The sequence below is a fragment of the Oryctolagus cuniculus genome, chromosome 8 (assembly GCF_051225735.1).
Source record: "Oryctolagus cuniculus isolate XC-2025 breed Fujian yellow rabbit chromosome 8, ASM5122573v1, whole genome shotgun sequence".
NCBI classification, from domain to species: Eukaryota; Metazoa; Chordata; class Mammalia; order Lagomorpha; family Leporidae; genus Oryctolagus; species Oryctolagus cuniculus.
The window spans coordinates 127,313,148-127,337,717 of record NC_142874.1 but is presented as its reverse complement, the minus strand read 5'-3'; the positions used below and the strand labels follow the sequence as shown (position 1 = coordinate 127,337,717).

The 24,570-nt window shown below is 38.0% G+C and overlaps 1 protein-coding gene across 3 annotated transcripts in view; it reads right to left on the bottom strand.

The window, feature by feature from the left end:
* The window catches only part of UBA6 (ubiquitin like modifier activating enzyme 6), a 94,720-nt gene that overhangs the window by 34,488 nt on the left and 35,662 nt on the right, over positions 1–24,570 (bottom strand). For 2 of the 3 annotated variants that reach the window (XM_051819765.3, XM_070048076.1), the window contains 8 exons: positions 22,236–22,358; positions 19,403–19,526; positions 13,222–13,325; positions 11,442–11,504; positions 10,507–10,583; positions 9,685–9,751; positions 3,572–3,715; positions 2,216–2,283 (listed from right to left, as the gene is read on the bottom strand). In XM_051819765.3, the coding sequence (XP_051675725.1) occupies positions 2,216–2,283; positions 3,572–3,715; positions 9,685–9,751; positions 10,507–10,583; positions 11,442–11,504; positions 13,222–13,325; positions 19,403–19,526; positions 22,236–22,358 (770 nt within the window). The remainder of the gene's footprint in view (positions 1–2,215; positions 2,284–3,571; positions 3,716–9,684; positions 9,752–10,506; positions 10,584–11,441; positions 11,505–13,221; positions 13,326–19,402; positions 19,527–22,235; positions 22,359–24,570) is intronic. The other variant, XM_051819766.3, reaches the window with a different exon arrangement.

Below are 24,570 nucleotides of genomic sequence, written 5' to 3'. Positions count from 1 at the left end.
CATAATCTCTTTGCATATCTGACTGGCCAGCTCCACCCTCTTGCACTTTGGGGTCATTACTAACTAAAATAAGGGTTACTTGATCATAAACACTGAGATACTACAACGGCTGAACTGATAAATGAGAAAGCTATCAGATGTCCAGTGAGTGTATGAGTGTGTATGCTTGCTGTACAAAGGTATGAATCATGTCCCAGGAAGAAAGAAGTGGGATGGCAAGTAATTTTATGTTACATAAAATGTGCAATTTGAAACATATGAATTATATATTTCTGAAATATTCTATTCAATATTTTCAGACCACGGTGATCACAGTAACTGAAACCATGGAAAAGTGAAACCAAGTAATGGAAGAATATTGTATTCCCCCCAAAACTTTGTTTATGCCTGGATTTTTTTAAGACATTAATCAGATTTTGTAGGTTTTTAAGTATTTTATTTTTACTTTAAATTAGAAAGGGAGAGCCAGAGGGAGAGGGAGAGGGAGGGGAAAAAAGGGTATGGGAAGTGGAGGAGGGAGAGAGAGAAATTTCTCATCTGTTGATTAATTTCCTAAATCTCCCCTCCCCTTTATTTATTTGATAGGCAGAGTTATAGACAGAGAGAAAGGTCTTCCTTCCGTTGGTTCACCCCACAAATGGCCGCTATGGCCGGCGCTGCGCCGATCTGAAGCCAGGAGCCAGGTGATTCTTTCTGGTCTCCCATGTGGGTGCAGTGCCCAAGCACTTGGGCCATCCTCCACTGCCTTCCTGGGCCACAGCAGAGAGCTGGACTGGAAGAGGAGCAACTGGGACTAGAACCCAGCGCCCATATGGGATGCCGGTGACACAGGTAGAGGATTAACCAAGTGAACCACAGTGCCGGCCCCCTAAATGCCCTTAATAGCTGGCACTGGGCCAGGCTAAAGCCAAGAGCCTGGAACTCAATCTGGGTCAGTCTCCCGTGTGGCTGGCAGGGACCAAACCACTAGGTCCATCACCTGATATTTCCCAGAGTGTGCAGGAAGTAGATCCACAGTAGAGTTGGGACTTGAACCCAATTACTTTACTATGTGATGTGGGAGTTCCAAGAAGTGTCTTAATTGCTAAACCAAACACTTGCCCCTAAGCCACAGCTTTTTTTCTTCTTTTTTTTGACAGGCAGAGTTAGACAGTGAGAGAGAGACAGAAAGAAACGTCTTCCTTTTTCTGTTGGTTCACCCCCTAAGTGACCGCTAAGGCTGGGGCGCTGCGGTGCTTCCTCCTGGTCTCCCATGCGGGTGCAGGGCCCAAGCACTTGGGCCATCCTCCACTGCACTCCCAGGCCACAGCAGAGAGCTGGACTGGAAGAGGAGCAGCCGGGACAGAATCCGGCACCCCAACTGGGACTAGAACCCGGGGTGCCAGCGCCGCAGGCGGAGGATAAGCCTAATGAGCTACGGCGATGGCCAACCCACAGCTTTTAAAGAAAGTTCTCAGAGGAATCTATGGGTGGGCTTTGGGGTTAACTCACTTAAAATGAAGGCAGAACTTTGAATTGTGTATTTTAGGGAAAATGAATCTCTAAATTTTTGTCTGATTCTCAGAGATTTATAATCCAAAAAGGTAAAGATGACTAATGCAATTAAAGATTGTAAATGGCCGGCGCCGTGGCTCACTAGGCTAATCCTCCACCTTGCGGCGCCGGCACACCGGGTTCTAGTCCCGGTCGGGGCGCCGGATTCTGTCCCGGTTGCCCCTCTTCCAGGCCAGCCCTCTGCTGTGGCCAGGGAGTGCAGTGGAGGATGGCCCAAGTACTTGGGCCCTGCACCCGCATGGAAGACCAGGATAAGTACCTGGCTCCTGCCATCGGATCAGCGCGGCGCGCCGGCCGCAGCGGCCATTGGAGGGTGAACCAACGGCAAAGGAAGACCTTTCTCTCTGTCTCTCTCTCTCACTGTCCACTCTGCCTGTCAAAAAAAAAAAAAATTAAAAAAAAATTGTAAATAACATTTTTTCATTTAATATATATTTTGAATGCTAATCATTCTCATAACATATAATTTAAACTTTATTATTTATAAAATGTTAAGAGACAAGGCATTAATATGAACCCAAGAAAATAAGGAGGGACTGCAGAAGTAAATGATATAGGAGAAGACACGTTTAAAACAAATTCATGTTTAGACAAAAATATTTTAATCTATTTTTTTCTTGTTAACAACAATTAAGAAATAGCAAAGAAATGTCAGTATTACCGTGGAAGAAATTCTTCACATTCAGGTCTGTCTAGGGATTCGACAATATCTGCTGCCTCTAGATATAACTTAAAGAAGATTAAAAATACAAAGAAAATTAAAATTATAAAGAATTTATATAAAGAAAATTAAAAATATAATTTACTATGCACATAACTTAAATTACTGGAAAAAGAAATTATTCTATAGCTATTTAAGGATCAATAAGCTAAAAATCATTAAAAATGACAATTCAGCATAATACATTAAAGAATGTAATTTTTTACAACATACATTATTTTTCAGTTCATGGAAAATGGAATTAAAAGTTAATTTTGGTACAAAAATTTTGAAAGTCATGCATACAAGGATCTTCAAAAATTCAACTGAAAATGAACATTATGTAAAAACTGTGCATGGATTCTTTCATTCAAAGAATACTAAACATGAAGGAACTGTTCAAAGATGTATAGTATCATTTATATCATGAAGTTATCCTAAAAGGGAATTTCATTCACCAACAAATCTATTTTTCATAGCTACATAAAAAACTGGCAGCCCCTTTCAAATTCAGTTATATTTAAGGAAGTAATTTGATTACTTTTAAAGAAGAAAATACCGAGACACTGATCAAGTAGCATTTATTTTCCAGCTTGAATATATCATATGTCATCTATAATTATATACACCATAAAGGAAAGCCACAATTTCAGCATATTTAAAAATACCATCATAATTAGCTTAAGCTAATGAAAAACAGAACTAAGTTTTACTTTCATTTCCATCTAAGTAATTTGTATGGCTAAATTTGAACATGGTAAAATGGATATTTATTTAATTATTATAGCAAAGAATCTTTGTACTTTTTCACATTATGTTAACAGGTGCTTTCAAAGCAGACTTTTACTACTCATCTTATAGTTTATCATAAAATAAATAAATTCAACAGCAAGTCAGCATTATATGGATACTTCTTAAAATGTAAAAATAGATGAATTTTATACTCAAAATATTTCACATGTTTCAAAAAAGAAATGGCTGTCGTATGGAGTTTTCATTCCACATTGTGATGTTTTTACTTTATACTTATCTCAAAGGCCCTGAGAGCTATCTATAATGATAGAAAATTCATCTGCTTACTCTCTCAGCTGAGGGAAATGCATCCAAAAAGACAACTTTGGGTTATACTCCAACAATCCCAACATATGATCTTATCTGTTTCAATTACAGCATTGAATTCTGTACTACTCACATCTCTCTCATGCATGAAAGATATTTTAAGACTGTTTTCCTAGTATATAATAATATATTATAATACCTACACACATTCATTTTATGGGTAAAGAATGTAAACAAATAGTAAAATTGAGAACTAACCCACTGGCACAAAGGAGAAAACTTCCCTGTCACAGCTTTCAAAACTTCTTGGCTGGCAACACCTCCTACAGCTGCAGCAAGTGGGGACAAAAACCCTCGAGCAGTCCAAGACAGCCAACGGACAATGTCAACATTTATGTCAGGCTGAAACACAAGCCATGAGAGACAATAACATTAATAGTATTTCTTTAGCACCTATACATAGTGTACAGAATTACCAGAACTTAACTTTTAAAAAGTTAATCAATTTTACTACTCAAAATAATTTTAAGCCCTAAAAATGTCCCAATCTCATGCTAAAAGATTCATTTGCATGTTATTTGAACCAGTGTTTTCTTGACCAATACCTGCTCATTTTTGCTTTCTGACTATTACCCTTTGACATCATTTAGTGTTATATGAATACCTACCATTCATAGTTTTTGTTAAAGAACAGGTCTATGACACCAGTCATATTTACAAATAATCAGATTTTTATTTTTATTTTATTATTTTTTTTGACAGGCAGAGTGGACAGTGAGAGAGACAGAGAGAAAGGTCTTCTTTTGCCGTTGGTTCACCCTCCAATGGCCGCCGCGGCTGGCGCGCTGCAGCAGGCGCACCACACTGATCCGCAGGCAGGAGCCAGGTGCTTCTCCTGGTCTCCCATGCGGGTGCAGGGCCCAAGTACATGGGCCATCCTCCACAGCACTCCCTGGCCACAGCAGAGAGCTGGCCTGGAAGAGGGGCAACCGGGACAGAATCCAGCGCCCCAATCAGGACTAGAACCCGGTGCGCCGGCGCCACAAGGTGGAGGATTAGCCTAGTGAGCCGCAGCGCCGGCAAATAATCAGATATTTTTAAAAAGTATATTAATGGAAACTATGGAAAGACTTTAAACCTAAATGCATGAAAATAAAATTTATTAGTATTTTAAAGAAAATATTAGAAAAGTAAATTTTTTTTTGACAGGCAGAGTGGACAGTGAGAGAGAGAGACAGAGAGAGAAAGGTCTTCCTTTGCCGTTGGTTCACCCTCCAATGGCCGCCGCTGCAGCCGGCGCACCGCACTGATCCGATGGCAGGAGCCAGGAGCCAGGTGCTTTTCCTGGTCTCCCATGGGGTGCAGGGCCCAAGCACCTGGGCCATCCTCCACTGCACTCCCTGGCCACAGCAGAGAGCTGGCCTGGAAGAGGGGCAACCGGGACAGAATCCGGCGCCCCGACTGGGACTAGAACCCGGTGTGCCGGCGCCGCAAGGTGGAGGATTAGCCTAGTGAGCCACGGCGCTGGCTAGAAAAGTAGATTTAAAAGTTATTCTTTAGTAGTTTCTTATCTGTGACAAATCTTTTCATTCTGTCTCTTCCTATTACTTTAATATCACTTAATAATTTTCCTACTACTTTAATATCACTTAATAATTTTAGTCTTAAGCTTTGTGAGTAGGGCTCAATTAGTTTCCTGAAATTCGATGCAAAATAACAGCACTTAGTATAGGACAGTTTTTATTGTATTCTCAAAAATATCTGATAAGAAACTGGCTAATAACAACTCATGATTCCACTTCTCTATTTCAACTGAGCTCATGACCTTCAGCTATTTAGCAATACTTCAACTCTGAAGGACTATAATTGGATTTAATTGGGTCATTTTTCAATGCAGAGATATTGGTCTTAGAGATAATAAAAACAATGATGAGAATGGTAACAGAAGCAGTCAGTATGAATAAGCAGCTACTGTGCAATGCTGTATATTAAGTCCTTACATGATCTTCAAACTAATGCCAGGAAATTTATTCAGAAGTAAAAAGTGTCAGCCATAAAAAGATCGTTAACTTACTCAAGGTTTTATATCCAATAACTGATGAAGTTAGGATCTGAATCTAAAAAGTTGAACTTCATAGCTTTATTCTTACCATTAGTCATAGGTTACACCGCCTTCTAAAATCCTACAACTTTTTTTCATAAACACCCCAATCTTGGACATTTTTGGTTGCCCCAACCTCAATCTAAATTTCTATGTATAAGCTAAAAAACACGCATAGTCATAAGAGAAATAAGAGGGACAGGGCTTCACCATTATTAGGAAATAGAGAGTATCATAAATTTGAAGTTGCCTGTCCCTTATGTGAAATGCCAGGCACTGTCTCTGCAGTTGTACTTTGGTATTATGCTGGTGCTCAAGAAAGGTTCAGATTTTGTATCACTTGGATTTTAGATTTTCAGAGTAGGGATGTTCAACCTGTACTTGTAAGTATAGAACTAATACCAAATGCCAACAGAGCTATCTCTGGATTTCACAGTTCCACAGCCTGTTCACAGAGCAGGACATAGGAAGAGACCACAGAAGATAGAGTGAAAGGCCTAGTGGTGACATAGAACATTCAAAATGATCCTGGGAGAACGTCATTAAGTGAAAAAAATACTGAATACAGATATGAAATCTGGCAAATCTGGAAACTGGCTATAGTTAAAAAACTACTTTGGCAGAGAATAATCTAAGTATAAAGTGCACATGCATTTTTATGGACTTAGCCAACAACAGAGATCCACAGACACACTATGCCTCTTCAGCAACAAAATCATCCATTAAAGAAATTCCTCTTTAGAATCCTGAGAGAAAACAGTGTTATGGAAGTAGAAACCTTTAAAGCACAAGATCTTATGATGTCCAGAAAAGAACAGTCTTTTCAACAAATAGGCTAGAATGACTCTACAGTCATACAATGAAATTTAAACCTGTTTCAACAATGTACAAAAATTTACTTACAAAACTAATATAAGGGGCCAGTGCTGTGGCGCAGCGGGTAAAGCTGCCGCCTGCAGTACCAGCAACCCAGATGGGCGCCGGTTTGAATCCCGGCTGCTCCACTTCCGACCCAGCTCTCTGTATGGCTTGGGAAAGAAGCAGAAGATGGCCAAGTCCTTGGGCCCCTGCATCTGCGCAGGAGACCTGGAAGAAGTTCCTGTCTCCTGGCGTTGGATCGGTGTAGCTCCGGCCACCGCGGCATTCTGGGGAGTGAACCAGTGTATGGAAGACCTCTCTGTAACTCTGACTTTCAAACAAATACATAAATCTTTAAAAAACAAAAAAACTAACACAAAATTAGTATGGAGTTATATACACTAGATTTAAACTACATGATCATGTCTTGGTCTATTCTTTGCACAGTATACCAAAATGAGCTTGTAAAAGCATAAAATTCTAAAACTTTTTGAAGAAAAAGTAGAAGAGCTTTGTGATCTTGAGCTTTAAAAATTTCTTAAGAAAAAAATGCCAGAAGCTACAAAGAAAAATGGCAAAGTGAATGTAAAAAAATTTGTAAAACACATCCGATAAGGGACTCATATCCAAAATATGTAAAAATATGCAAAGAACTCCCCCAAAATGAGAAAACAAAAAACCTAATTAAAAACAAAGATTTGGAAGTACAGTTTATCAAAGAAGAGCTGCAATGGGTAAATAAGCACATAAAATGATGCTCAGATTCGATTAATGAAATGCAAATAAAATCGACCATGAGACACTACTATATATGTTAAAAAGACAATACAGAGCACTGGAGAGATACACAGCAATAGACATTCTCAAAACACTTCTGGTGGAAATGCAAAATGGTATAGCTACATTGTAAAAACAACTTAGTATTCATTTCTTATTAAAATTAAATACATCTAGCATGACTATAATAGGTATTTATCAAAAGTGAAAATATATGGCCACATCAAAATCTGTATGTAAATATATATAGGAGCTTGGTATATGTGTAGGAGCTTGGCATTATGGAAATGTTTATATGTGGACTACAGTGGTGGATGCTTGATTATAGACTATGATTCACTATTTAATTGTGCACACAAATTTGTATATGGGGTTTCAAAAAGTTTGTGAAAAATGAAACTAAAAGATGAATTTATTTTGGGGTAAAAATTTTGAAATCCATGCATGATGGTTTCATGACATTTTCCGTAAACTTTTTGAAGATGTTGTGTGACTGCTGTACATCTACAAAGGGTGAAATTTACTTTGTGCTATACCTCAGTAAGTCTGATAAATAACTAATCATAGCTTCTGTTTAATCAGAATAAAAGAATTCTTTTCTAGCTATCCATACATTCTTTTTCCTCTAACCATTAAATAGGCAATAAAAGGTCTTTAATTAATGAATAGTGATTCACTGCTTTGGTAAATCTATAATTTAAAGAAAATATTTATAACAGCTTTATTCATAATCACCAAAAATTGTAAGTAACTCTAATGGGCTTAAATGTCAGCTGTGTCTATAAGTGACACAGTGGTCTAGTCTGCCGCAGTTTGTAGGGATAGAAGTGTGGCTTTGAGATGAATAAGGGTTTCCCTGGGTGTTTCTTTGGTCCACCGTGAGTTCAGTGTCAGTCTCTGTGGTGATGATGATAGCCAGGCCCTTGTTGTTGGTGCTGAGGGAGACAAGAGTGGCTGCCCCCTCGTCCTCCTGACAAGAATGAGTGATGCCAGGGCTTGTGTCACCAATTGCTGTAGCTCTAGGACTGTGTGATATATACGGATGGACCATTCCTCACGTAATGCTAAGAGAACCCAGTGCGTGCTGTGCCTTAAAATACCAGCAGCCCTAGTCTTAGGACTGGCAGATCTGAATTGAATGAAGCCTGTTCCAGTACTACAGAGTGACTACAGGGTGACTATAGGAGATTTTACTCTGGAAGGTTTAAATCCAGAGAGGTGGAATGATGTAGGCTCCCTATTTCTACTGGGTAGATTTCAGTGGCACCAAACAATTTAGAACAGGTTGTTTACAGTCCTGGTGTCGCAGGGTATAGTGGGGTCATTACCCGGATTTCAGAGGCTAGGCACAGATTTTTTTATCGGCCGTTCTTGGTGTTAGCTCCCAAAAGCTAAGGTGAATCCCCCTTGCTCCTGTATGCTGCATTGAATGTAGCTCTGGGGCTAATGCTGAGAAACCCCTGCAGTTGCAGGATGTATGAGATCTGTCCTTTACCCCTGACACTGCTCTGACTCTGACTCTGACATGACTCTGGTAGGAGCAGAGTACTGGCATGCTGTGTCACTTTTTCGCTGTTATGTATGGCATTCTGCCAGAGTTGGGAAAGGGGAAGGAAGCAAGGTAGTTTCCCTGCTCCAAGCCTTGTAGTTGCTCAAATTCTAGTCAGCCCTCCAGGTTTTAGTAAACATCAATGTGTGACTTTGGAATTCCCTCAGACAAAACTTTGAGCCGCAGAGCACGTGGTAATTTCTTCCTACTTTGATGTAAGACAACGGCTCATACTTGACCTCTGGCTGCACAGTGCCTGGCTGCAGTGATGTCTCTGTCTTGTCTTCTCTTTTCCTGTGGAGTCTTTGTTGTTTTTGTTTTTCACTTCTTCACCAAAAATTTCCATCTGTCAGCTACCTGGAAACTCAATAATGCCTTTGTTCTTTTCATATCCCAGAGCAGCTTAGTGTGGTTATAAGCTATTCAGCCATATTGCATCCATCTAATATTTGTTTGTTTTTATCATGTAAGATGTGAAATTAAAGCTTCCCCCTCATCTTTTACACAAGAACAGAAACAATAAGTCTGAGCAATTGTGCATATACTGCTATGTTGACATCTGTAAAAATGGAACTGTTGGCTGGCAGACACTGGCAGCACAACATGAAAAAACTATTTTCTAAGTTTTATATATCAATTCACAACTGATACACAAATCTGAATTAGCCAATGTGACTGTATAATGTATAAAAGAGGGGATTACAGGAAAGCTGATAACTTTATACAGTGAATTCTAGCGGGTTAAAAAATTAAATGAAAAATTAAATGAAATAGAAAGGGAAGAAAAAGAATAATACCAATCATATAACCACAGCAATGGCAAATAGCAATTACTATATGTCACACAGTACTCGAATTGCTTTACAAAAGCCAGTTATTTAATAAATCATTTAATGCTCACAAAAATGCTATGTGGTAGGCTAGTCAAATTTTATAGATTTACAAACTAAACCAAATAAAATGACACATGTTCTCTAATGTCACAGAGTCAGTAAGCAGCAAAGCTAAGAATTGAAGCAGAGAATGTTAGTATTTAGAATGTTTATATGCTACAAATGTTTTATAGCCATAACTTTGAATATTCACCTTTTCTTCCAAGGTTTCACTTATGGATGTTGCCAGTTTCAACAGCTCTTCTGAATCTTGTTGGCATCTATGATTCAAATCAAAACACCCCAATTTCAATTTTCATAAAAAGGTCATATTCAAAACTAAAATTTAAGAAACATCAAAGAATGTGGAATTTTGCCTGCAATCAGCACAGTGTTTCACTGACTTAAAGATAACTGGCTTAAGAATTTGTTTCCTCAAAGTCATGCTCACTTAAGGACATTTTATAAGTAAGATTTAGTTTTAAAAATGCAAGGCAAAAATCTTATGTATTGCTGACTGAACAGGCTAGAAGTTAAAAATAAATTTTATCATGGGTTGATAAAATAATTCTCAAATTGTTTTAAGAAGTTGTAGTTTTTACAGCTTCAAAATGAGAAATTCACATCTACTATGATTTCATTTTTACAAACCGATCTCTTCACTCCTACCATAAATACTACAGAAAATTATAATAAATGTTTAAATTTTGGTGTCTATTGGATCTGTAACTTTTACTTTTTGAAAAAAAAATCTGTTTTCTGAAATAACTGGTCTTAAAGGAAAACATTGTTTTTTAAAATTTTTGATTTATTTATTTGAAAGGCAGACAGAAGAGAGACAAGAAAAGAGAGTGAGCAAGTGCATACTCCATCTACTGGTTTACTCCTTATATACTTGTAACAGATGGGGCTAGAGATAGGAGTAGGGAGTTAAACCTGAGTATTCTAATGTGGGACTTGAGTGCTTTAATGATTGCCTTAACTTCTATGCTAAGTATCTATTCTGAAAATATTCATTTTTAAACAAAAATATTACCCAATATTTGGCTTCCGACTATAGTTCTCCTGAAACTGGTCCAAGGCAAGCATAGCTGTGTGAATCTGTAGAGGTACCTATTAAAAACATTAAAAATTGGTCAACATTTAATGAGTGCTTAATATGTACCAGACACTGTGCTAAAAACTTTTCAAATGTTTAATTCAGTCTTCAGAATAAACATATTAGCTTCTAGTATTATTTTCTCCACTTAATAGATCAGAAAACTGAAGTACAAAGAAATTAATGATTTGACTTCAAGGCCCTAAACATATATTTAAGCTAAAGCTCCAAATTTCAACTCCAGGTGGTTATGACTAGTGTTTACTAGGTTATCCAATTGAAACTTGGAGCCATACCAACTGAGCAACAATAACAAAATATTTATACAAGATCACTTAACTTATTTTTTGGTAACATTTAAAAAGTTAGAATTTTTTCCTGCTCAAAATTTTGAAAAAATGGAATTAAAAGGTAAGTTTATTTTGATACAAAAAAATTTTGAAATCCATATATAGTTTTTCTATAATATGCAATTTCCATGAGCCTTTGAAGTCCTCTTATACATTTACTGTTACAAAATTATGATACTCAGTGATTAAAAAAATCCCTGAATATATGTTTTAAGGTTGCTTCTTTTTGTAAGAAACAAATGTTATATAAAAACACATGATTCAGAAAACCATTTAATACCATGGTAAAACTATTATAATCATCTTTATCAAAACAAGAATTATAAAACTTTCCCCTATTATTCCAATTTTTTTTCATGATACAAATTCTATTTACTTCTTGGGCGTCAACTTTATATGGCCTTTATTAAAGAAACTTAATAGTAAAGTATATACATAGTTATTTAATTTTAACTAAGTAGTCATTTATCAACTTCCACTCTCCATTCTGCTACCTTTCTCAAAACTAAAGTGTTTGTTTACCTCAGGTTTGCTAAAATCTGCGATAAGGCATTTTGGATGCTTTATCTGCCTCTCCAATGGCTCCTAATTTAGAAAAAAAAATAATTTAGAGTAAGTAAATGATAACATGTTATATGTCAGTGCAGTAAAATCAATGGATCCCTGCCAAAGGTCAGAAATTGTTAAGGTTGCATTTATTATGTTTTTATAAAAATTAAAATAGTTACAATTGTCCTTTATTTTATTACATTTAACAAAAAGTGCAGTGAAACCTACTCCATATAATAAATGAGAATAACTAGTAAAGCTATTCATAGCATACCAAAAAAGTTTTAATATAAAAGCTAGCTTATTTTACTGATAATAAGTTTATCAAGGTTTGTTATATTTGACAAAGCTTGAATAGATATTAAAGTTAAAATTTTCTTTGTCGAACAAAGAACACAAAGTCAAAACAAAAATTTACAAAACAAAATCTCAAAAGAACCACTCAATATAAAATTATTTGAGGCATAAACTATCCAACTAAAAACTGGGGACAGCGCAAGAGGAAGTATGAAAAGACACATCTGACTTGTTGTACTATTTTAATTTATTGTTCTAACTTTGGCTTGAACAAAGCCTTTTGTAGAGTTGCTAATACATCTGAAAAAGAAAAGGCAATCAAACCAAAACCTTGAGAACTTGCAAGTACAAACAGGATGTGTTAGCTCACAAAATACTCAGAAGTGGCCTAAGGATTTAAGCACTACGTCTCTTATACCTGACATTGTCTCCATAATCTTTCTTTTTTTAAAAGAATTATTTTATTTAATTGAAAGACAGAGTTACATGAGAGGTAGAGCCAGATAGAGAGAGGTCTTCCATTTAATACCATGGTAAAATTATTATAATCATCTTTATCAAAACAAGAGAATTATAAAACTTTCCCCTATTATTCCAATTTTTTTTTCATGATACAAATTCTATTTATTTCTTGGGAGTCAACTTTATATGGCCTTTATTAAAAAAACTTAATGGTAAAGTATATACATATTTATATAGTTCACTCCCCAAATGATTGCCAACGGTCAGAGCTGAACTGATCTGAAACCAGGAGACAGGAGTTTCTTTGGGGTCTCCTGTGTGGGTGCAAGGGCCCAAGGAGTTGGGCCATCTTCTACTACTTTCCCAGTCCTTACCAGAGAGCTTAATCGGAAGAGGAGCATCCGGGACTCGAACTGGCACCCATATGGGATGCCTGCTCTGCAGGCCAGGGCTTTAACCCATGGCACCACAGTGCTGGCCCCATCCATAATCTATTCAGCTACTTATATTTTCCTTAAAATGCCAGGATTTATACAAATTATTTTATATTTTCACATTCACTGTTCTATGAAATGTGAAAGATTGAAATTTGAGAATCTGGATTTACAGGTATAAAAATTTCTCTTTTATTCCAAAAGTAACTGAATTATAAAGCAAAACAAACCTTTCTAAATCTTCTAAATGTATATTAATTTTATCTCTTGGGAAAAACATTAAGAGTAATCGACTCTGATGATTTAGGGAGATAAATAGCTCCTTTTTGGTATACTCACATACCTCAAGTATCTGTACATGGTATTTTAACTAAAGAAGACTTATAAATTGTTTCATAGATATCAGTTGATTGCCTTAAATTCCACTTTCCTCAAAGTGGTTGCAAGTTAAAAATAAATCTGTCAGTCTTTAAATTAACAGGTTGTTTATATCATTATTCTTTTCTCCATTGCCATTTTTTCTGTAAACAAATATTATTAAGTCAATAAAAAATACTTACAAAGTAAAACATTTTAGGAGTTTTCACTTGGACAGCTATGCCACCATGTAAATATGGTTCTAGTTCTGTAGTGTCACAAATGCTAAAAGAAAATGGTGATACCACTGGAAAAAAAAAATGTCATTAAGCAAAGATACAGATATTCAAAATTGAAGATTTATTGTTGTAAAGATTCTAATTTTCCCTAATTTACAAAACTCAGAAAATTCTAGCATTTTTTTCTTTTATTAGAGGAGATCAGAATGTGGAAAGCTGGGCAGTATTTCTTGCAACATCAACTGTAAGACTTAAAAATATCCAAGAAAATTCAAGAGAAAAAAAGAGTGCTGAGAGGTGCTAATTGTTAGAAATTCAAATTCATTTACATTAATTATATTTAATAATTAATATAGTATAGTACTGGCTCATGAGTAGACATATGGAACAGGGAATTCAGAAACAGAGCCAAGTACACAAGGGAACAATAAAGGTGGTAACTCAAACAATGAGGAAAGACAAATTATCCAATAAATCTTGGGGAGAAAAAGCCATTGGAGAAAATAATCTACATAGATAATAGTTTAAATGCTAAAAAAAAAGATGCCAAAAACTTTTTAGATAAAAAACACAGGAGAAAAATTCCTTTAACACTTTGGCAGGAGGAAGGGTTTTCTAAGTAACACTGAAAATAAAAGCCATGAAATTGAAAATTTTAATTAAATAAAATTATATGATCCAAACAGATCATGAGCAAAATCAAAAGATAAATGTCAAGTTGGAAAATTACATGCAATTTACATTTAAAAAACTGGCAAACATGTTTTAAATATGAGAACTTCCTAGAAGTAGTTAAGAAAAGGATCAGCAGCTCAACAGGAAAATGGAAAGGATGAAAGGTTCAACATTAAAGAAAATAAATTGCTATGAAACTTTAATTTCATTCATAATGAAAAATGCAAATTATAATTATACTGATAATATTTTCACCCATACCATGAAGTATAAAGTAGTCATTAAAAAAATGCTCTGCAACTACAGATGTGAAAAGATCACCAAGAACTAATATCATCAAAATGTCCATACTACCCAAAGCAATTTACAGATTCAATGTGATCCCAATCAAAATACCAATGACATTCTTCTCAGATCTAGAAAAAATGACACAAAAACAAAGCCAGAGGCATCAAGATATCAGATTTCCAACATACAGTGCCAGGAAAATTAGATCTTCACGTGCAGAAGTATGAAGTAAGATTCCTTCCTTACATCTCATACAAAAAGCAACTCTAATTGTATTGAAGATCTAAATCTATGACTTGACATCATCAAATTACAAGAGGAAAATACTGGGGAAACCCTGCAAGATACTGGCATAGACAAAGACTTCTTGGAAAAGACCTCAGAAGCATAGCCAATAAAACCAAAATTGGACGAATGGGTTACATCAAGCTGAGAAACTTCTGCATTGCAAAGGAAGTACTCAACAAAGTGAAGAGGCAACCAATGGAATGGGAGAAATATTTGCAAACTATGTAACTGATAAAGGATTAATATCCACAATATATAAAGAGCTCAAGAAACTTAACAACAAAGCAAACAACCCAATTAAGAAATGGGTAAGGCCGGCGCCGCGGCTCACTAGGCTAATCCTCTGCCTTGCGGCGCCGGCACACGGGGTTCTAGTCCCGGTCGGGGCACCGGATTCTGTCCCGGTTGCCCCTCTTCCAGGCCAACTCTCTGCTGTGGCCAGGGAGTGCAGTGGAGGATGGCCCAAGTCCTTGGGCCCTGCACCCCATGGGAGACCAGGAAAAGCACCTGGCTCCTGGCTCCTGCCATCGGATCAGCGCGGTGCGCCGGCTGCAGCGCGCCGGCCGCAGCGGCCATTGGAGGGTGAACCAACGGCAAAGGAAGACCTTTCTCTCTGTCTTTCTCTCTCACTGTCCACTCTGCCTGTCAAAAAAAAAAAAAAGAAAAAAAAAAAGAAAGAAAGAAATGGGTAAAGGACATGAACAGTCATTTTTCAAAAGCTGAAATTCAAATGACACATGAAAAGATACTTAGACTCACTAGTCATCAGGGAAATGCAAATAAAAATCACAAGGATGTTGAAGTGGAATGGACACTATGGGAAACGGTGACTTGATCAGCATAGCCCTGTTAATGAACAACTTAATACATTATCCCTCTTAGTAGTTTTTTTGTCTGTTCTACTTAATATGACTGGTTTAATTCTGTAGTTAATACACAGTTATTCTTAAGTGTTGAAAAAAAAAATCACAAGGAGAGTTCACCTCACCCCAGTTAAAACAGCTCTCATACAGAAATCAAAAAACAATAAATGTTAGCAAGAATGTGGGAAAAAGGTACCCTAATCCACTGCTGGTAGGAATGTAAACTAGTACAACTATTATGGAAGACAGAATGTATATTCCTCAAAAAGCTGAAAACATATCTACCATATGACCCAGGCATCCCACTCTTAGGAATTTTACCAAGTGAAGTATCACCAGCATACAAAAGAGTTATCTGTACCCTATGTTTATTGCAGCTTAATACACAATGGCTAAGACAGGAATCAACCCAGATCTCTACCAACTGCTGACAGGATAAAAAAATGTGGCATATATACACTATGGAATAATAGTCATAAAAAAGAATGAAATCCTGGCCGGCGCCGCGGCTCACTAGGCTAATCCTCCACCTTGCGGCGCCGGCACACCGGGTTCTAGTCCCGGTCGGGGAGCTGGATTCTGTCCCGGTTGCCCCTCTTCCAGGCCAGCTCTCTGCTGTGGCCAGGGAGAGCAGCGGAGGATGGCCCAAGTCCTTGGGCCCTGCACCCCATGGGAGACCAGGAGAAGCACCTGGCTCCTGCCATTGGATCGGCGTGGTGCGCCGGCTGCAGCGCGCTGGCCGTGGCGGCCATTGGAGGGTGAACCAAGGGCAAAGGAAGACCTTTCTCTCTGTCTCTCTCTCTCACTGTCCACTCTGCCTGTCAAAAAAAAAAAAAAACAAAAAACAAAAAACCAAAAAACAAATCCTGTCATTTGTAACAAAATGGATGCAATGGAAATGATTATGTTTAGTGAAATAAGTCAGTCCCCAAAAGACAAATATATGTGTTTCTTCATTTGTGGTAAGCAATATACAGAATATAAATAATGTATATGAATGAAACTGATATTTTGAAATTTGATTATTTATAGTCCTTGATTATACTCTTGAGGAACAGTGGTTTTTCTACTTACTACTTGTTGAATTCTTTATTAAGTGGAGGGTTAAGCTTATGATTTTAAAATAAACTGAAGCACAACATTGTAAAAATTTGAAGAAAAAATAAGGAAGGAAGAAGGAGGGTAGAATGGGAAGTATCATTATGCTCTTAAATCTATATGAATGAAATACATTTGTTCACCTTAAATAAAAAAATTTAAGAAAAAATAAAAAAAGCAAAGGGCAGTCTTATGTATAAAATACTTCCTTCTGATAAGAAAAATAATGAACTCCTGGAAGGATATTCAATAAACTAAAAAAAGTGAATACAGGTGGTGACTGTGTGAGAATTAAGGATAAACTTTTCTGAAAGCAGTGGAAGATGGCCAAGTACTTAGGCCTCTGAACCTGGGAGACCTGGCTCCTGGCTTCAGTTCAGCTCAGCTCCGGCCACTGTGGCCATTAGGGGAGTGACGGAGGGAAGACCTTTCTCTCTTTCTCTCCATTTCTCTGTATGTCTGTAACTCTGCCACTCAGATAAATAAATACATCTTACAAAAAAAATTTACCCTTTGCTATTTTTCATTTTATTTAAAAAAATAAATTAAAAATGTAAACAAACAAACAAAAAAAACCACCACCAGTAAGCTTTCTCCCCTCCCTTAATACGTAAAAACCAATATGGAAAAGCTGAACTGAGTGAATACCAAACTTAGCTGCTATTATTTCTGGAGAGCAGTGGAAATCTGATGATTCTTTTTTTTGGATTTATTTTATTTATTTGAAAGATGGAGTTACAGAGAGAGGTAGAGACAAAGAGAGAGGTTTTCCATTCGCTGGTTCACTCCCTAGATGGCTGCAATGGCTGGAGCTGCGCTGATCCAAAGCCAGGAGCCAGGAGCTTCTTCTGGGTCTCCCAAGTGGGTGCAGGGGTCCAAGAACTTGGGCCATCTTCTACTGCTTTCCCAGACCATAGCAGAGAGCTGGATCAGAAGAGGAGCAGCCAGGACTAGAACCGGCACCCATATGGGATGCCAGCGCTTTAGGCCAGGGCATTAACCCACTGTGCCACAGTGCCGGCCCCTCATAACTCATTTTTAATCCTACTTATACATACACTAGGTTACTTTGAAAGGATCAACTATAATATATTTTGTTGCAAAATTTTTTTTTGAAATCTAGGCATAGTTTTTTTCCCATGATGTATATTTTCCAATGATATTTAAAAATATGGATATTATTTAAAAATATTATTTCAATTTTATTTATTTGAAAGGTAGTGATATAGAGTGAGAGGGAGAAAGAGAGAAAAAGAAAGCCAGTTGCCAGCTTCCATCCATTGGTTCACTCCCTAAATGGACACAATGGTCATGGCTGGGTGAGGCTGAAGCCAGAAACCAGGAGCTAGGACTTGTATCTGGGTTTCCCAATGTGGGTGGCAAGCACTCCAGTACCTGAGCTATCATCTGTTGCTCCTAGGTACATTAGCAGGAAGGTGGATCAGAAACAAAGGAGGGATTCAATCCCAGGCAACACAAAATAGAAATCCCAAGTAGCAGCTTAAATCACTGAACTACCATGTCTGCCTCTCCATGAACTTTTTGAAGCCTATTTACACAATTCACACACACACACACACAAAGTAATCATGTATTATTTTAGCTATGTAACAATGCTTTTTCTATATAACACAAAATTACCCTAAAGTACCGATTAATAAACATTAAGGAAAAAAAGCTTCATAAATAGCTACTCTATTTAAACAAAACTACTACCACTCTCCTATCAAAAACTTTTCTGTAAAAATTATGGATTTAAAAAAAAAATCTTGGATGGCGCCGCGGCTCACTAGGCTAATCCTCTGCCTGCGGCGTTGGCACCCTAGGTTCTAGCCCTGGTTGGGGCACTGGAGTCTGTCCCGGTTGTTCCTCTTCCAGTCCAGCTCTCTGCTGGCCCGGGAGTGCAGTGCAGGATGGCCCAGGTCCTTGGGCCCTGCACCTGCATGGGAGATCAGGAGGAAGCACCTGGCTCCTGGCTTTGGATCGGCACAGCGTCACTTGGGGGCCACATAGTGGCCACTTGGGGGGTGAACCAATGGAAAAAGGAAGACCTTTCTCTCTGTCTCTCTCTCTCTCTCTAACTCTGCCTGCCAAAAAAAAAAAAAAAAAAAAAAAAAAGAATTAAAAAAAATCTTTATTTCTTGACACCCACTAACTCTTCTTTTTTTAGGTAGTTTCAAGATTCTGATCTATCACCACAATCTACTATTGCACAACCCCAAAATAACAAAGGATAATCCTATATGATTAGTCAATTTTCACAATAATAAATTCTTTAAGATGAATGATCTGAACTTGTATTTAAGATATTTAAATAGTTAGGAAATAAAATCAGCCTTATTATCAAAGATGCTTAAGTATGATTTATTGATAGAGTTCACAACTTGAACTAATTTCTATTTTTCTGAATGATACACTTTTGTACTTATTTTTAAAAAGGGAATTCATTAATGTGTACACTAGTCACTTAATTATATTTAAAATGCCCTAAGAATAAAACTGAATCAGTCTCCCATGAATAGGTATAAACATGCCATACAGTTGAGTTTCAGGTCTTCTAGCACTGTCTTTAATTCTTAAACATAGATGGAAGAAAAACAAACGATGCAGATTAATGCACAAACTTTTTATCACTAAGTTAAAATAAGCTCTATACAATGTCTGGTAGCCTTCCATTTTTAAAAATGTTTCCTTGCCTTTGCACCATTCCTCTCTTTTGAACAATAACTTCATATTAGTACACTGAAGAACATGTCTTAAACATCTGGCCAACAAATCTACAATGTAACTATGGGTTATAACTTGTTTCAAATACTGAAGTCTGTAAACTATAAATAAGTTGATGTTGTGTTCTCAATACTGAGTACAGTACAGCGTCTGCACTATGGGTGTGTTGAATAATGAATAAGTATAAATGAATTAATAAAACATACCAGTTATTTGTTGTGTCGATCCATTTAAACCTGTCATTCCATTAATTTCTCGAAATGTTAGGAACTGTCCTGTCTCAAGTTTGTGAGGATGATTTTCAAGGCAAGTGACAATGCCAGGATTAGCCTAAAAAGAAAAGTAGTCTATTAAAAAACAAGTTTATGTATTCTTTTTATTTTATTTTTAAATATTTATTTATTTTAAAGGCATAGAGAGAGAGGGAGAGGGAGAAACAAAGAGGGAGGGAGGGAGAGAGAGAAAGAATCTTCCATGTGCTGGTTCACTCCCCAATTGGCAACAATGGCCAGGGCTGGGCCAGGTCAAAGCCAGGAGCCAGGAGCTTCTTATGGGCCTCACACATGGGTGCAGGGACTCAAGAAGTGTTGGGCCAACCTCTACTGGTTTCCCAGGTGCATTAGCAGGGGGCTGGATTGGAAGTGGAGTAGCTGGGACTTGAACTGGTGCCCAAATGGGATGCTGCGGTTGCAGGAAGTGGTTAATCTGCTGTACCACAATGCCTATCCCAAGTTTAGTATTCTTTTAGTGAATATTCCAAATCTCAAACAAAAATGATGTTATCCTAAGATTCTCAAAACTAAAATTCCAAGCCATTCTTTCTCTCCTTTGGTTAAAGCAAGCCCTTAAAAAATTATACAAAACAAGTACCAATTTATTACTATGCATTTTTATTTGTTTTTATTTGAAAGGCAGAGAAAGAAACAGAAGGAAATCTTCCATCTACTGGTTCACTCCCCAAAGGCCCTCAACAGGCAGGCTGACTCAAGAACTCAGAGTGAGTCTGCTGCCAAGCTGTCAGGGACCAAACTACTTTTGAGCAATCATCTGTTGCTTCACAGGGTGTGCAGGAAGCTGGAATGGGAAGTAGGGCTGAGATTTCAGGCACTCCTATATGGAGAATCTTAAGAGCTACACCAAATGCTCATCTGATATTACTGTATTTTTTAAATGGACGTTGAAAATAAATTTCTGGGTCGGCACCGTGGCTCAATAGGCTAATACTCCACTTGTGGCGCCAGCACACCGGGTTCTAATCCCGGTCGGGGTGCCGGATTCTGTCCCGGTTGCCCCTCTTCCAGGCCAGCTCTCTGCTGTGGCCCAGGAGTGCAGCGGAGGATGGCCCAAGTGCTTGGGCCCTGTACCCCTTGGGAGACCAGGAGAAGCACCTGGCTTCTGCCTTCGGATCAGTGCGGTGTGCCGGCTGCAGCGCGCTGGCCGCGGCGGCCATTGGAGGGTGAACCAACAGCAAAGGAAGACCTTTCTTTCTGTCTCTCTCACTGTCCACTCTGCCTGTCCAAAAAAAAAAAAAAAAAAAAAAATTTCTGTTAGGTAGGATATGCTGAGGAGCTGAAATATTTCAAAGATCCGAAGACTCTTGAAACTTTTAATAAAAAAGCATTCAATGGGGGCAGCCACTGTGGTATAGCATGTTTAAGTCTCTGCCTGCAGTGCCAGCATCCCACATGGGCACCAGTTCGAGTTCCAGCTGTTTCACTTCCAATCCAGCTCCCTCTAATGTTCCTGGGAAAGCAGCAGAAGATGGTCCAAGTTCTTCGGCTCCTGCACCCATGTGGGAGATCAGGAAGAAGCTCCTGGATGCTGGCTTTGCACAGGCCCAGGTCTGGCTGTTGTAGCCATTTGAGGAGTGAACCAGTAGATGGGAGATCTCTTTCTCTCTCTCTCTCTCTCTCTCTCTCCCTCCCTCACTGTAACTCTGCCTTTCAAATAAATAAATATTTAAGAAAAAAGAAAGTATAAAGCCAAAAGTACAAACACAATGGTCAAAGTGCATCATTCCCTTTAAACTGAATTCTTCTGAGATTTAATATAAATTGATCATAAAGAACACAAATAAGTTATGTAGAAACAAAAGACAAAGCTTTAAAAGGAATCTTAATTTCTTCAATTCTTTAGAGAATAAAAAACTAAGCTTGCCTGTTAATGAGAGTATGGTGAGGAAATCAGGCTTTTTCATATGCAAGTTAATGATTTCTTAAATTTTCATTCCTTTTTAAGTCATGTTTAGAAACATAACAGATTAAACAAACATGTCTAAGATTTAAGTGAGTCTGTTCTGTAGTCACAGCAGTGGAACACTAAGTCACTTTCACGTCCATAGGAACATGACTTAAAAACAAAATTAAAATTAAAATTAATCAAAAGCAATAGTTGATCAAATATTAAATAAATTTAGAGGGAATTCAGAATATTTTATTTATTTTATTTTTTTATTATATTTATTTATTGTTTTGACAGGCAGAGTTAGACAGTAAGAGAGAGAAGTCAGAATAATTTTTTTAAAAGATTTATTTTATTTATTTGAAAGAGTTACAGAGAGAGGTAGAGCCAGAGAGAGAGAGAGATGTCGTCCATCTGCTGATTCACTCCCCAGATGGCCTCAACAGCTGGAGCTGCACCAATCCAAAGCCAGGAGCTTCCTCCGGGTCTCCCATGTGGGTTCAGGGGTCCGAAGACTTGGGCCATCTTTTCCTGCTTTCCCGGGCCACAGCAGAGAGGAGCAGCTGGGACAGGAACCGGCGCCCATATGGGATGCTGGCACTTCAGGCCAAGGCTTTAACCTGCTGCGCCACAGCGCCGGCCCCCAGAATACTTTAATAAATATTCCAATTTCAAGTTAGTTTTAACACATAAAATCATCAATAAATTAACAAAGTATTCCATCATGAATTATCTTAGAACACTATAAAATAAATGGAGAATATTGTATGTTAAATATTTTGCTAATACACCAACTTCCAAAAAATTAGCACAGAATTAACTTTAAAAAATATTTTAAAAAGCACAATATAATCATACTTGTGTTATGTTTGAAATGAAAATTTCTTTTGGTTCTTCTCCTGTTGTATCTGAAACTTCAAATTCATCACCAAAATCACAAAACAAGCGTGACCAAATTCCATGTATATCCGCACTGATGAACTGTGAAATGAGAAAAATAGTTTAAGTATATATTTAGATATAGAAAAAAATCCTCATTTAGCTTAGTCCCTTTTAAAACATTTTCATTTATAATTAAGTATATCCTCATAGAATGAATGAAGAGTAAGTTGTAGATTGGTTTAGGAATCAAGGATTTTGGTGTTTAGTGAACAGATATCTACTCTAACAAAATTAGAAGGGCCATCAGCATATCATCATTAAACATCTTATGATTTTTAAATAAAAATTCTGGCCTTGTCAAAAAATTCAAGCACACAGGAGCTGGTCTTGTGGGGTAGCAGGTTAAGCAGTCCCCTACAAAGCCAGTATCCCATATGGGCTCTGGTTTGAGCCCCTGTTAGTGTGCCTGGGAAAGCAGTGGAAGATGTCCAATTCTTTGGGTCCCTGGCTCACATGTGGGAGAGCTAGATGAAGTTCCTGGCTTCTGGCTTTAGCCTGGCCTGGCCCTATTTGTTGCAACCACTTGGGGAGTGAACTAGCAGATGGAAAGTGGATCTCTCTCTCTTTCCCTCTCTCTGTTAACACTGCCTTTCAAATAAATAAATATATAAAAAAATTTCAAGCACAACATATAAGAAACTGGTACCTTTATTTAATGGAATTCTTGTTATCTTAGAAAAGAATGGAGTAGTTATTTATCACGAGTAGTTGTGTGAGGGGCCAGTGTCATGGAGCAGCAAGCTGCTTGCAACATTGGCATCCTATGTTGAAATGCCAGTTTGAGTCTTAGCTGCTCAGCTTCTGATCCAGCTCCCCTCTAATGTGCTTAGAAAGGCAGCAGAGATAGTCTAAGTACCTGGGCCCCTGAAACCCATGTTGGTTATGAGGATGAAGTTCCTGGCTCCTGGGTGTTGCTTGGCCCAACCCTGGATGTTGCAGCTATTTGGGGAGTGAACCAGTGGATGGTTAAATACATAAGTAAATCTTTAGAGTTAGCGGAGAACAGAACAAAGAAATTAGAGTCTAAAAAAAAGGGCTGAGGAACTGACACTGCAAATTAAACAAATTAAAGTCATATAAGGTAAAAATTAGTCCTTTAACAAAATCACAACTTTTTTGTTAAAAACAATTTTTTAAAACACATTGTCTTCATTCAAGAACTTGTAAAGAAATCTGGTATTTTTTTCAAAAAATTTATTTACTGAAAGGCAGAGTTAGAGAGCACAAGCTTTCATCCACTGGTTCACTCCCCAAATGACTGCAACAGTTGAGGTGGGGCCAGGCTGAAGCCAGAAGCCTGGAATTCCATCTGGGTCTCCCATGTGAGTGCAGGAGCACAAGGTTTGGGCCATATTCTGCTGCTTTCCCAGGTGCATTAGCAGGGAATTGGATCAGAAGTGGAGCAGCCAAGAGACTCTAACCGGCGCTCATATGAGATGCTGGCATCGCAGGCAGTGGCTTAATCCCACAGTGCCATAGAACCTGTTCCTGCTTATTGCTATTGCTCATGAAGACAAATCTTTGTTCTGTAACATATCTGATCCTTTGGATAAGGTGATATATTTCTAACAAAACTACAGTGACATTTGGGTGTAAGAACATATCTCATTAAGATAATCTGTAATCTGCATTATATTAAGTAATAAAAGGGCTAATAGAAAATGATCTCTGGTTTGATCATACACTCATCGCCTTTACTGATCAAAATGGGTACTGCATTGTGGTACAGTGGGTTAGGTCACCACCGTTATCCTGCATGAAGCCTGGTTCCAGTTCCAGCTGCTCCACTTATGATCCAGCTCCCTGCTAATGCAGCTGGGAAGGCTGGGGAAGATGTCTCAAGTACATGGGCCCCTGCTAACCATGTGGGAGACTTGGATGTAGTTCCAGGCTCCTGGCTTTCACCTGGGCCAGGCCTAGCTATTGCAGCCATTTGGGCAATGAACCAGCAGATGGAAGATCTCTCACTCTCTGTAACTCTACCTTTCAAATAAAGAAAATAAATCTTTAAAAACAAAACACTGGGGCAGGTGCTGTGGCTAACCCTCCCATATAGGCGCCTGTTTGTGACCCATGTGTTTGGGCCCCCTGATGGGAGACCTGAAAGAAGCTCCTGGACCCTGTCTTTGGATCAGCCCAGCTACGGCTGTTGCAGCCATTTGGGGAGTGAACCAGCAAGATGGAAGACCTTTTCTATCTGTCTCTCCCTCTCTCTCTAACTCTATCTCTTAAGTAAACAAAAAAACTTTAA